The following is a 13,875-nucleotide window of genomic DNA, read 5'->3' on the forward strand; positions in this document are numbered from 1 at the left end:
TTTGGGCTGCAACTAAAGACAGTTTAATTATTGAATAATAATAATATATATTTTTAACCTACAAAAAAGTTTGACTCCAAGAAACACTTTTTGAAAGTATTGTCTAAAAACTAAAACTCCAGGTTGGAGTTTTAGTTTTTTGTGGACTAACAATCATCAGACTTGCTGCTGTTTATTTTCTGTTACTAGTGATGGGAATTTCAGCTCTTTTTAGAGATCCGGCTCTTTCGGCTCCCAAGTGGCTCCTCAGGTTTTTTTTGTTGCTTCAAGAAATGTATTACCAAATGATGTGTAAAATGAATTATTAATGTAAATAACACATTATATAGAATATTTATTGTTTATATTTCCTTATTAATTCTAAATTATTTAGTTTTACTGGGCTCATAGAGCTCTGGGCTGCAGGTCTTGGTGTCTGTGGTGTTGTCCTGGATGATGCTGTAGACACACTGGCTCCTTCATTAACAGCAGCTTCCCTTGCTTGTCTTTCCTCCTCTAACTGAACTGATGGTGAACAGTACACACATGCCTGTGCAGGTTGTTTGTGCAGCCTGATATGAAATTTTAAGTCTGCACTCTGCCCTCGAACTATCAATTATATTAAAATGTGTCCAAATTTTACTACGTTTTCTGTCGCTCATCAGGAGCCGGCTCCCCTCGTTCACTTCAAAGAGCCGGCTCTAAGAACCGGATCGTTCACGGCCGACACATCACTACCTGTTACACCTGTTTTTGTTGAATGTGGCAAATCACAGCCTGCATCAGTTAAAACGTCCTTAAGTCGTGTTGGAGTAACAATCACTAGGACGTGATGTCTCCAGATCACCACGTACTCTCTACACCTGGTCGACCGCACCTGTGTGACCCCGTGATGTCATCAGGCTGAGGAAGACCAGGCAGGACCGGTGAAGTCATCTTTATATGGAAAATCAGCGGACTGCTTCTTTAAATCTCTGTCAGCTGTTTGACGTGTTCCTCTGTCATTCCGACGCCCGTCAGGAGCTGAGACCAACATCCACCTGTGATCGGCCGAAGCACCTGTCAGTCAAGGTAAACGCTCACAACACAGACTTTTTTCCTCATTGACTTCCATCCAATCAGACTTCTGTTTGGAGCCAGTGGAGTCGCCCCCTGCTGGACACACACACACACACACACACACACACACACACACACACACACTTGATTTCATGATGTGAAGTTGGAGGACTTTGTGGCAGCAGCACCTGGTGGCCGTTAGAGGAAGTGCAGCTGATGTTCAGACAAACCGACGACAGCAGAGAGAGTTTAAAATGCTCTTTATTGATGATTAAGATGGATAATTGATTAATTCTTCACTGTGTGTTTGGGATCAGGCTGAATCTGGAGGCAGGAAACTGTGATGTCATCAGGACGGGATGATGACGATGATGTCATTAGTTTAGCTGTAGGCGTCTTTCTCTGTCTGTGATTGGCCGGGTGGCGCGGCCACTGGGAGCTCAGGTGTCAATGCGGGCAGGACAGGCTCCGCCCCCAACTCACCTGGACAGAAACAGAGTGACGCTGTGTTAATACCACGTACCACAGTCATTTTCCATCCAAGCGTCGCGTCCTCTGATTGGTCGGTAAGCCGAAGCGGACAAGAGCAGAGTAGAAACACAGAGGCTCCCACAGCAGGATGTCAGGAGTCTACTGGACTCTACTGGACTCTACTGGACTCTACTGGACTCTACTGGTCCCACTCACCACTCAGTCTGGGTCCCAGTTGGCTCCAGAAGGAGCAGGCGCTCTGACTCAGGGCCTGATGATGGCGGAGGGCGGGGTTTAGCTGCAGGTATGTGGGCGGGGCCTCAGAGGACACAACCTGCTGCCAGCGAGGCAGGACTGACTCCGCCCACAGGCGTGATGGGTTCGGGTCCCTGAGGAAAAAACAGGAAAGATGAACCGCTGAGTCGTTTGGTAACGTCATCAGTGCGTTAATGTAAGAGGACGGCGCCTTAAGGCCTCTGTAGGTAAACCAATGCAGGGAGGAGGGCAGTATCCCAAGAAGAAGCTCTGAATGTTCATTTATGAGAGAAAAACTTGAATATTCGCTCAGATTAAAGTTACAAGAAAAAAAAATCTGAAAAAGTGAAGCAGTTTGGTTCCTTCACCAAAAAAAAGCATCATTTGAGTTTGTTTCTCGTAAATTTACCACTTTAATCTCTGATAACTTGTTGAAACACTGTGTTATGAACGTCTGGACTTACAAAAGGAAGTGATGTTTCCCTGAATATGTGCCCCCCCATCCTCTCCCCACAGTGTCTCTGACCCCCCCGGCTAGTCTGAGAGTGTTTGTCTGACCCGGTCCGGATGAAGCTGGAGACGTAGGTCATCACGGCCAGAGAGAGGCGTCTGTCGGAGGGAGTGAAACGCCGAGAGCTCGTTGGACGGTGAGGCGTCCCGAACACGAGCTGAACGTCCAGAGGAACAGACCCGTCGGCCCTGCGCACAGGAAACAATCAATATCTGTGATCAGGTCATCACACCTGAGGCTCTCCCATTCAAACATTTTATTGCATGATGGTCCACATTTTTTATCTCTTTAAAATGTTTCTGCTTCATGCAAATATGTGATTTATTACTGGAAATCAATTAACAACACAAAACAATAACAAATAATGTCCCTCACATTTAATTAAACTGTAAAAATCCTGTTTTTGTGAATGAAGTCTGGTGTGTTTGAAAAGAGCGATATAACGTCTGTTTGGAGCCGATCATGTCCACCGTAGCCAATACTTAAAAACCCCTCTAATGGGGGGGGGGGCACCAGGCCAGACGTCAGCCGCTCAGAGGGTTTTTAACACCATGACGACCAGAGGTTCACATCTGGGATGGAGAAACACTCTGACTGTGACTTTAGCTGCTGTCTGTAGCTGCAGCACAACAAAGCAGGAAGTACATCCAAGAAACACATTTAAAGCAGCAGAAGAAGAAACGCGGCCTGTTTGATCCTGTTAGAGACACATTTAAAGCAGCAGAAGAAGAAACGAGGCCCGTTTGATCCTGTTAGAAACACATTTAAAGCAGCAGAAGAAGAAACGAGGCCTGTTTGATCCTGTTAGAAACACATTTAAAGCAGCAGAAGAAGAAACGCGGCCTGTTTGATCCTGTTAGAAACACATTTAAAGCAGCAGAAGAAGAAGAAACGCTCCTGCTGGCGTTAGAATAACAATCTGAGCCTGTTGGTGCTCAGCTGTGCTACCAGCGGTTATATCACTGTCTTCAAACACACCAGACTCCATTGACAAAAAGTCATTTTTACCTGGAACACTGGAGCTGCTGCTCAGTTACACATAAGACTGTTCTGTGCAGTAAAATGACTTTGTGTGGTCGAGGAAACACGGTACCTGCTGTGAGCGCCGGTGGCAGGTTGGTGGTACAGGAAGACGTTAGCTTTGCCGTTAGCCCAGTGGCTCGCCATCCGCAGACTGGGACAGATGATGAACAGATCTCTGCAACACAAACACACGCTTCAGACGCCTGCTGGCTTTTTGTGACAAACCGGCTCCAGACCTGAGGGGCCGGGTGGGTCTGACCTGGTGGCGTTGTCGAGCGCTCTGGAGAACAGGTTGTATCCGGCGGCTGAGGGGCTGTGATCCAGAGAGTAGAACCAGGCCGCCGCCTCCTTCAGCAGCTCACTTCCTGTCGCTCCACCCAGCGAGCGACTCAGGGCCTCGTAAAACGCCGTCTTACCGTCGGCTCGGCCCTGCAGAGCCTCAAAGTCCTGAACACGCACACAGAAATGTAGAATTAGGAGACAAACAATCCCCACTTTTATTTTCATTCCTACTAAACAGAAACCAGAAGAAGACGAGGTCGCTGCAGGCGGAGAACACGGCGAGCGGCGGCGTCTCTGCTGAGATGAGGTTGATCCAAAGTTGATTCTCACCTTAATCTCACAGAATTTCAGATTTTTTTCCGGCAAATTTGACTTTATAATCTCAGAATTAACTTTTTTCTCGTTCTTGTAAATTACGACTTCAATCTTAAAAAATATTTGAGGTATTTTTCTTACAAATTTACCGCTTTAATCTCTTTTCTTGTAAATTATAACTTTAATCTCAGAGAAAAGAAAAAGGTTTTCTCCTCATAATTTACTACAATCCCAAAGAATAGCAGAATTTTTCTGCCATAAATTAGTTTCTTTTTGGGGGAAATTCACCATTTTAATCTCAGAACATATATTTGTTCTCATAAATTACTCCGTGTTAAGACCTCTGTGACCTCTGACCTTTATCCTGCGAGCTCGGCTGATCAGACCGTCGTGTTGAGACGTTCCCAGCAGCAGGTCGACTCTGTGGAGGGACGACTGAGAGACAGACTGACGGACTGGAGACCACACCTGGAACGGCCCGCTGACGGCCAGCAGCTGTGACACACACACACACACACACACACAGGACAGGTGAGACGGCGGGGAACCGGGACGTCTCTGTCAGACCCGTGGTGTTTCTGAACTCTACCTTGGTCTGAGCAGCATTGAGCGAGTTCACCGGCGCCGCTCTGAGGCAGGCGGCCATCTTGTCATCATCGGCGAGGTCGGAGGTCACACAGCCGAGCTCTTCGGCCAGAAGGAGCGCCCGGCGTCTGGAGGTGGAGGGAGTCTGAAGCAGTGACGGAGAAAAGACGGAGCCGCCCTGCAGGAGGAACGAGGAAAAGTCACGTGTGCTGCTGTTCTGGAGGGAAATTAAACTCAGTGACTTTTGATCTTCTGGTTTTGTTCTTATTCTGCATCTGAAATTCAGGAAGCTGTACGTCTGACATCTGGGTTTATTACTGCTGCTGAACACTTTAACTGTAAATTAGTACCAGTGATCCACCAGGTAACAGCAGTGCTTTGCTGCTTTAGCAGTAAAATAAGTCAGTAAGTGCTGAAAGCTCTTATTGCTGCTAACTGCTGTTAGCTCCTACTACAGCAGCTACTTGTCCCGCTGCTAACAGCGGTGCTAACTAGTGTTACCGTGCTAGCTAGTGTTACCGTGCTAGCTAGTGTTACCGTGCTAGCTAGTGTTACCGTGCTAACTAGTGTTACCGTGCTAGCTAGTGTTACCGTGCTAGCTAGTGTTACCGTGCTAGCTAGTGTTACCGTGCTAGCTAGTGTTACCGTGCTAGCTAACCGACACTGACTACCTCTCCAGATTACTGCCATCACTGCCACTGCTGTTTCCACAGCTTTGACTGGTGCTGCCACGTTCAGCCTGCGACCGCTCAGGTGCTGTCAGGTGAACGAATGATCAGTGGAAGAACTCTCACCATCAGCATCATTCGCTGGAACAGAGGAGGAGAGGAGGAGGAGGAGGAGGAGAGGAGATGAAGGCTGGTGATGTCAGCACCATGTCGCTCCGCCCCGACTGTCACTCTCATGTTGTCCCCGTCCACCGCAGAGATGTGGGCGTGTACCCAACGAAGCACCGCCTCCTGGTCCGACAGCCCGTAGTTACCATGGAGACCAGACGAACCTGCACACAGAGAGCCTGACTCAGTGAGATGCTCGTGTGTGTGTGTGAAGTGTATACATGTACATAGTGTGTGTGTGTGTGTGTGTGTGTGTGAAGTGTATACATGTACATAGTGTGTGTGTGTGTGTGTGTGTGAAGTGTATACATGTACATAGTGTGTGTGTGTGTGTGTGTGTGTGTGAAGTGTATACATGTACATAGTGTGTGTGTGTGTGTGTGTGTGTGTGTGTGAAGTGTATACATGTACATAGTGTGTGTGTGTGTGTGTGTGTGTGTGTGAAGTGTATACATGTACATAGTGTGTGTGTCTACCTGTGCTCAGGAATCCCAGCGCCGCCGTCCTGTAGCTGGCCGTTACTACGACGATATTACCCACAGCAGCGAGGGTGGAGCCGTCCAACAGTCCAGGGCTCTGATTGGCCGCAGGGTTGAAGAAGAAAACCAGAACTGGGACACGATCCCTCTGACGCACACACACACACACACACACACACACACACACACACACGTTTACAGGCCAGTTTGAGCACTTTGTCACTTCTCAGCTTTTAATAGATGAGTAATAAACACAGTTGACAGTATTGGTTGATTAATCGATGGCAGAAGTTCTTAAATTAAATTGCCAAACGTTCCCCAGTTTCAGATTCTACATGTGACAGTAAACTGAATCTCTGTTGACTGAACAAAACAACACATTTGGTTGTGTCATCATAGACATCACACGGGTTTCCAACATTTAACCCACTAAACCATCAATTGAGAGTGAAGTGGAAGCCCTAACACTAACAGTTCACTCAAATCAGCAGAGGAGGGCAGTGATGAGGACTCACCAGAGCAGCAGGAGCGAAGATGTTGAGGTAGAGACAGTCCTCACTGGAGGCAGCAGACTCTGCATCACCTGGCTGGATACAGCTGGGACTGAAGGACAGACAGATATTACAAGGTAAAGTGATGTTTTCTACCCATGATCCTCTCTGTCCTCATCCTGGTGTGTGAGTGACTGGTAGGTAGTAAAAGTGTTGGAACTGGTCCAGTAGATCACCTCAGCCAGCAGACACCAAACGGGCTGCAATGGCTGCAACGTGATCCTTTGGGACAACTGCACCTGATCACAGTAGGTCCACTAAAAGAGCTTGTTTGATCCACTGACAGGCTCAGAGTGTTATTCTAAGTGTGTGACAGCATCATGGAAAGGATCCCTACAGAGAGAGACCTGGAAGATCCTTTTGGTTTAACCACAAACAGCACACACACCAGACTACATTCACTAAAACAGGGATTTTAGAGAACAGGACACAGGAGCTGCTGCTCTGCTGCTGCCTATTCTGGTTAGTTAGTTTGTGTTATCATGTGTTTTTAAAGGATTAATTTAGAACTAATACAATATCTGCATAACACTCAACACCGAACAAACTAACTGATGGAGCAGCAGCAGACCAGCAGCTCCTGTGTTCTGTGAGGTAAAATCCCTGTTTTTGTGAATGGAGTCTGGTGTGTTTGTGTTATTGCGTGTTAGAGGAAACAGACAGGTAGTTACCGCGGTTTGGTGGCGTCCCAGGTTCCTGTCCACTCAGTCGGCTGAGCTGCTTCAAAGCGCAGCGATCCTATTGGTGGTCGGGCGTACGGGACTCCCAGGAACTGAATGACGGTCTTCCTGTCGGAGCCAAGGGCTGTTTCCACGGCAACGCCCTGCAGGATCCCATGACCCGGGATGGAGACTGACGTAACCAGTGGCAACCGCTCTGACAGGAAAAACAGAAACACAGACAGATGAGCACAGCGGGAATCGACCCGTCATCCTGTCAGTAACTGTGCTGTTCTCTGCCGTGATTGGCTGACTCGCTCACCTGTCCTCAGGTACACCTGGGGGGCGGACTCTCGGATGACCAGCCGGCAGGAGGAGGCGGGGCTGGTGGCTGTGGGGGCGGAGCTTAATCCACAGGCTGTAGTGTCGGGGTAGAGGATACAACGAGTGGCGGACTCCACCTCACTGAGTGACACGGCAACACAAGACTCCGCCTCCTGACAGGCTGAAACAGGAAGTAAAGAGGAAGTAGAGAAGCGTCAGGGGCCACTACTTCCTGTTTCAACTTGATGATGGGTGATGGTGAGTATTTCACGAATGATGCTTTTATTCGCTGTGGTTACCATGGAGACACCAGTCCCTGGTCTTGCTGCGGTCGGTGGCGATGTCGCGGCTCACGTGGATGACATCATACGTAGAGACAGACGGGTCGACGAGGACTGATGACTCAGAGAGGAGACTCCACTGGTCCAGAGACACTGAGAGACACAGAAAGTCCAGTGTTACCTCAGCTGGTAGAAGCAGTACTAGTAATGGTTTTTAGTACTAGTTATTGGTCTAGTTGTAGTAATAAAAACAGTAGTAGTTGCACAGTTTATTAGTAGTGCTAGCAGCATTACCAGCAGTGTTAGCAGCAGTATTAGCACTAGTGTTAGCAGCAGTGTTAGCACTAGTGTTAGCAGCAGTATTAGCACTAGTGTTAGCAGCAGTGTTAGCACTAGTGTTAGCAGCAGTATTAGCACTAGTGTTAGCAGCAGTGTTAGCAGCAGCGTTAGCACTAGTGTTAGCAGCAGTGTTAGCAGCAGTATTAGCACTAGTGTTAGCAGCAGTGTTAGCAGCAGTGTTAGCACTAGTGTTAGCAGCAGTGTTAGCAGCAGTATTAGCACTAGTGTTAGCAGCAGTGTTAGCAGCAGCGTTAGCACTAGTGTTAGCAGCAGTGTTAGCAGCAGCATTAGCACTAGTGTTAGCAGCAGTGTTAGCAGCAGCGTTAGCACTAGTGTTAGCAGCAATGTTGTAGTTTTTCAGTCTCACCATTGTTTGTGGTCGTCGGCAGGCTGAATGGAGGACAGAGAGCCGGAGAGGAGCTCCACTGATTCACTGAACACAAACATGTCAGATTACACTCCGGCTTTCTCTAACTGTGTGTATTTCTGTGTGCAGTGTGTATCAGAGCGTGTGTTCACCAGGTTTCTGGTACCAGCCGAAGGGGTCCGGCGTGTTCTTCACCACAGACGGTCTGCAGTCCTGAGTCCTCCAGGTGGTCGTGTCGTTCTCACCACACGTCTGAACGCCGAGACTGATCAGAGACAGACACACCACGTCTGAGCCACCTGCAACACACACACACACACACACACACACACACACACACACACATTAACATCATGTTGTCCTAAACACAGTAAATGTCGGACATTTACTGTGTTTCATTTAAACCAAATCTCATTTAAAATTATGTAGTTTTAATCTCAGCAGATCGGTTTAAACACGTTTGTTCCTCAGTGTTTCTACAGAAAATGATTATAAATGATTATAGAAAATCATTGATCAATGTCATTGATTTTTCTGTCTCCAGTTACTTTCACAAACAAAACTATGCAGGAAACCACGTGTTAAAAGAGGCGGTTACTATGGTTACCAGGTGACTTGGAGGTGTCTCGGACGAAGCCGATACCGCGGCAACAAGGGTCCTGGTCACAGCGCCGCTCACACGCCATGAACCTGAACACACACACAGACAGCTGCCAGATGGAACCCAGGTATCTCCAAACGTCAGGGGTGGGATGTGTGTGTGTGTGTGTGTGTGTGTGTGTGTGTGTGTGTGTGTGTGTGTGTGTGTGTGTGTGTTACCCCTCAGACAGCGGTGTGTTTGCTCCCAGGGTGACTCGGCTGCGGACGGAGTAGGAAACCATCTTGTGGAAGGGAACTGTGAGGTAGAAGCTGCTGACTGGTCCGGACAGATCGACTGAAAACACACACACAGGCCGAGGCGACATCACATGACCCTGCTGCCACAGCGCCTGTGTGTGTGTGTGTGTGTGTGTGTGTGTGGGGGGGGGGTTACCCTTCTTGCTGTAGGTGTTGTCAGGCGTCCTGTCCAGCAGGTGGTGGCAGGGACGTCTCAGGGGTTTATCATACGCTCCACACACTCTGCTGTCCGGATACAACGAGCAGCCGTAGAAACCTGCTGAGTCTCTGAGGTCGGCGACGGAGCACTGAGGCTCCTCGTCACAGCCTGAAACACACACACACACACACACACACACACACACACACACACACCTGTTCAGAGGTGTGTATCGTCCAAAGCTCCCTGTTGTTTATTGGAGTGAAACACGTACGAATGAGACACCAGAGCAGTGCCTGCTGGGAGTTGTAGTTCCTCTTGTTGAGCAGGAAGGAGAGCGTGGGGAGTTTCCTCTGAGGATCCACGAGCACGTCGTCCTCTGACAGAGACTCAAACCTCAGCTGGACCGACGCTGGACACACACACATTCATCCATTCATTCTGAATTCATTCTTCAATAATCTAAAAACTTTATCTTGAAACTGCGCTAAAGGAGAACTCCGGTTTTTATTGACCTGGGCCCCATTTTTAGAGATTCTGGGTTCAAAATGACTGGAAGCTACAAAAAGTGTTGGGACTGGTCCAGTCAAGCCTCAGCTGACAGCTGAGAAAAAGTAGTGGCTCAGAGTGTTATTCTAAGTGTGTGACAGCATCATGGAAAGGATCCCTACAGAGAGAGACCTGGAAGATCCTTTTGGTTTAACCACAAACAGCACACACACCAGACTACATTCACTAAAACAGGGGTTTTAGAGAACAGGACACAGGAGCTGCTGCTCTGCTGCTGCCTCCATCAGTCAGTGTGTTTGTGTTGTTGTGTGACTTTGGTGTTTTAAAGGGTTAATTCATATCCAACACAATACCTGTGTAACACACAATAACACAATCAAAGTAACTGATTGTAAACTAGCAGCTCCTGTGTTCCAAGAGATAAAATGCTATTTTTGTGAATGGAGTCTGGTGTGAGACACCAAAATATGTATAAATAGCGCCGAGGTTTAAACAAACTGGAGTTACCCCTGAAGGTCTTTATAGTTCTGTGTGTGAACAGATGAAACCAGGAACCAGCTCAGGGGAGATACAAACCGTCCAGAGGAGAACTGAGTTCTTCTGCTGCTGCACAGGAACCAGAACCAGAACCAGAACCAGAACCACCAGCTGCTGATTCAGCATCTGACAAGAGCAACGACAGTGAGGGACAAACTCCACAGATCACCGTCCTCTGCTGCTTTAGACTGAACACCATCAGAGTTCACAGCTTACAGAGACATCACAAACTTTGTCCTCAAAACCTCAAACGGTGGTATTAAAAAGTCTTGAAGCCGGCCTGTGCACGTCTCACCTGGCCTGTTCACCTGCGTGTGACTCTTTGAAAGTGTGTGTCCAGGTGTACCTGTGTCCAGGTAGACGGCCTGCAGGCTGACGATGGAGGCCTGGTAGTCCTTCTTGTTCTTGCTGTCGTCGGGCAGAGCAGATTCAGCTGGACGGAGACACAGACAGGGAACAGACGTCAGCTCCTCCCTGATGGTTTCACCTGTCGTCTTTACCTGTCGACCGTTTCTTACTGATGGTGAACGTTTGTCCTCCAAAGTCGAACAGGAAGCTCCTCCGCTGCTCGTTGTAGGTTAGCCCCGCCCCACACACACGATTGGCCGTCCCCTGACCAATCACGTCCCAGTCCTGGTCTCCGCACATCAAGACCGACGGAGCCCTCAGCCAACCACAGAGCAGAGAACCTGAGGGGGCGGGGCAGAGGAGGAGGTCAGCGTCAGAGCTCCGCCTCCGAGGTTTCAGCGTTCATTCAAAGATTCAAAGATTCAAAGATTCAAAGTGTTTATTGTCATGTGTACAGTGCAGAAACAGGTTTCCCTGTACAATGAAAATCTGACTTTGCCGTCCGCACTGAACGCCAAAGAGTGAAAAAGAGGAGGATAGAATAGAATATAAAACATAGAAATATAAACTACATTCATACATTCAGTCACTCATTTCCACGCTTACGAAAAGTCACTCACCTGTCCCTCCCTCCCTCCTTCCCTCCCTCCCCCCTCTCAGGTGTGCTCCTGTCTCCGTGGTAACGTACCTCCGTCCAGGCTGTTGTGGTTCAGGATGAATCCGTGGCAGCAGGTGTCGCGGCTGCAGCCGTCCTGACAGAAGCGATGAGCGTCAGAGAGGGAGGTCCGTCTGGAGGAGAACACCTGAGTCCTGAACACACCTGAGACCGCCTTCATCATCCTCATCCTCACAAAGCTCCGCTGCTGCTGCCGCTGAGAGGGAGACTCCACACCTGAAGGTACACAGGTACACACAGGTACACACACTTCACTGAACACACAGCCACACACACCTGAGAGAACACACAGCCACACACACCTGAGAGAACGCACAGCCACACACACCTGAGAGAACGCACAGCCACACACACCTGAGAGAACGCACAGCCACACACACCTGAGAGAACACACAGCCACACACACCTGAGAGAACACACAGCTACACACACCTGAGAGAACACACAGCTACACACACCTGAGAGAACACACAGCTACACACACCTGAGAGAACACACAGCCACACACACCTGTAGGACTGAACAGTAACGGGGATGTTTGAGTGTACGTTTGTTGTTGGGTTAATGTCAGTCGTCAGGTTGCCACGGTTACAGTACCTTTCTTCCTGATGACCAGTAGATCTGAGGCCCCGCCCCTCACCTTCAGAGAGCAGCTCAGCCAATCAAAGAGCTCGGCCTGAGGATTACCCAGAAACCCCCTGGTCTGAAGAAAGATAATTAGAATGAATGATAATGACCCTTATGGATCATTTATTACAGCACATATAGATACTGATGAAGCATTAATGATCAATCAATTACTATAATTATTTAGTCTTTTTCAAAACTGTAAATTAAATGATTTTTGTCTTTTTGATGATCTTTAACATAGAATAAATAATGATGATAATAATTCAATCATAATTATTCATTTAACACAAACAGAATGTGACGCTCTGTGATTGGATGTTTGTTGGTGAAATGCACCCTGGGAGTCGTAGTTGACTTCTCTCTTTCAGTGTTTACACTCTTTTTATTAGAGAACCACATAAAATCACATAAACTCCACTGCTGTCGAACTTTATCAGACGAGGGACTCGTGAAAAATGTTCAAGTAAAGGGTAACTCTAAACCTGGTCCCTCTCTGTCCACATCCTGGACAAAGAGTATTGGAATTGGTCCAATAGATCACCTCAGCAATGGCTGCAATGTAATGGTTTACCTGTTATAATACTCTCTTCAAAGCCACCAGATTCCATTGACAAAAACAGTCATTTTATCCCACAGAACACAGGAGTTACTGGAGTCTACTGCTGGATCGATCTGTTCATTTGTTTGTTTTTCTGTGTGACTTTGGTGTTTTAAAGGGTTGTTCAGGTCCAACACAACATTTATATTTTACACACAATAACATAAAAAAACTATCCAATCAAGGCAGCAGCAGAGCAGCAGCTCCTGTGTCCTGTTCTCTAAAATCCCTGTTTTAGTGAATGTAGTCTGGTGTGTGTGCTGTTTGTGGTTAAACCAAAAGGATCTTCCAGGTCTCTCTCTGTAGGGATCCTTTCCATGATGCTGTGTGTGTGTGTGTGTGTGTGTGTGTGTGTGTGTGTGTGTGTGTGTGTGTGTGTGTGTGTACCTGCTGGGAGGTGTTGCAGTGTGTGTTCAGTGTGTGTGTGCTGTACAGTTCACACTGAGTCTGTCTGTTGAACAGCGCCACATGGTGGCAGGACGGCTCCGCTGCACAGGCTGGGACACACAGACAGCACACAGTAAACACACACTTACAGACCATAATAACACCCGTCCAACCTTTAAAGGACCATACCGCTGTTTGTAAAGGCTCAGCCCACTGATTATTCATCCTTATGTGTGTGTGTGTGTGTGTGTGTCACCTTGGACACAGGTTGTGAGGTCAGAGGTTGTTGTCTGCAGGACTTCAGTGTCTTCAGCTCCAACAATCAGATCTGATCCAGGAACAGCCTCAAACTTGATAAGAACTGCAACACACACGCACACACGTGTTACACAGTGCTGAACACACACACCTGAACTACTAAAAACAGAACAGCTGCTCTCTGATTGGCTGCTGAGGCTTCACCTGTGCACTCGTCATCGGTCAGAGGTGTCTCGCTGTTGGTCCACTCTAGCTCTGCCCCCTCACTGTTGACACACCTCCACCTGCCGGACAGGAAGTCAGGCTGTGCTGACAGGAAGTCACCTCGGTCTGAACAGCGCAGGCCCCGCCTCTGACACTCTGTCACACCTGGCAGGTAAACACACACACAGGTAAACACACACTCCTATCTTGTGTCTCCGTGGAGGATTCTGAGTCATTTTGCTGTAGTAAAATATCTGAGTTCTTCCTCCTCCTCTGATTGGTTGACGTCAAACTCACATTGATTGACAGATGAGGCTCCAGCAGGTGAGGAGCCTCTGGGACACCGGTTGCAGAAGCCCCGCCCCTCTGCCTCCT

General features: G+C 48.2%; 1 protein-coding gene across 1 annotated transcript in view; it reads right to left on the bottom strand.

The window, feature by feature from the left end:
- Window positions 1-1,328: 1,328 nt before the first annotated feature.
- tg (thyroglobulin) overlaps window positions 1,329-13,875 on the bottom strand; it is a 26,495-nt gene continuing 13,948 nt past the window's right edge. The window contains exons 22-49 of the mRNA XM_070834774.1: window positions 13,798-13,875; window positions 13,501-13,665; window positions 13,295-13,399; window positions 13,039-13,148; window positions 12,021-12,126; window positions 11,436-11,639; window positions 10,918-11,088; window positions 10,746-10,832; window positions 10,439-10,525; window positions 9,627-9,764; window positions 9,350-9,520; window positions 9,136-9,250; window positions 8,924-9,006; window positions 8,469-8,615; window positions 8,317-8,382; window positions 7,629-7,763; window positions 7,328-7,510; window positions 7,018-7,222; window positions 6,311-6,398; window positions 5,793-5,943; window positions 5,275-5,480; window positions 4,485-4,658; window positions 4,253-4,390; window positions 3,558-3,745; window positions 3,369-3,473; window positions 2,323-2,463; window positions 1,726-1,898; window positions 1,329-1,521 (exon numbers count right to left, since the gene is read on the bottom strand). The exon at window positions 13,798-13,875 is cut by the window's right edge and continues 66 nt beyond it. Of these exons, the coding sequence (XP_070690875.1) occupies window positions 1,421-1,521; window positions 1,726-1,898; window positions 2,323-2,463; window positions 3,369-3,473; window positions 3,558-3,745; window positions 4,253-4,390; window positions 4,485-4,658; window positions 5,275-5,480; window positions 5,793-5,943; window positions 6,311-6,398; window positions 7,018-7,222; window positions 7,328-7,510; window positions 7,629-7,763; window positions 8,317-8,382; window positions 8,469-8,615; window positions 8,924-9,006; window positions 9,136-9,250; window positions 9,350-9,520; window positions 9,627-9,764; window positions 10,439-10,525; window positions 10,746-10,832; window positions 10,918-11,088; window positions 11,436-11,639; window positions 12,021-12,126; window positions 13,039-13,148; window positions 13,295-13,399; window positions 13,501-13,665; window positions 13,798-13,875 (3,821 nt within the window). The 3' untranslated portion in view covers window positions 1,329-1,420. The remainder of the gene's footprint in view (window positions 1,522-1,725; window positions 1,899-2,322; window positions 2,464-3,368; window positions 3,474-3,557; window positions 3,746-4,252; window positions 4,391-4,484; window positions 4,659-5,274; window positions 5,481-5,792; window positions 5,944-6,310; window positions 6,399-7,017; window positions 7,223-7,327; window positions 7,511-7,628; window positions 7,764-8,316; window positions 8,383-8,468; window positions 8,616-8,923; window positions 9,007-9,135; window positions 9,251-9,349; window positions 9,521-9,626; window positions 9,765-10,438; window positions 10,526-10,745; window positions 10,833-10,917; window positions 11,089-11,435; window positions 11,640-12,020; window positions 12,127-13,038; window positions 13,149-13,294; window positions 13,400-13,500; window positions 13,666-13,797) is intronic.

This window comes from Pempheris klunzingeri, chromosome 8 (genome assembly GCF_042242105.1).
Source record: "Pempheris klunzingeri isolate RE-2024b chromosome 8, fPemKlu1.hap1, whole genome shotgun sequence".
NCBI classification, from domain to species: Eukaryota; Metazoa; Chordata; class Actinopteri; order Acropomatiformes; family Pempheridae; genus Pempheris; species Pempheris klunzingeri.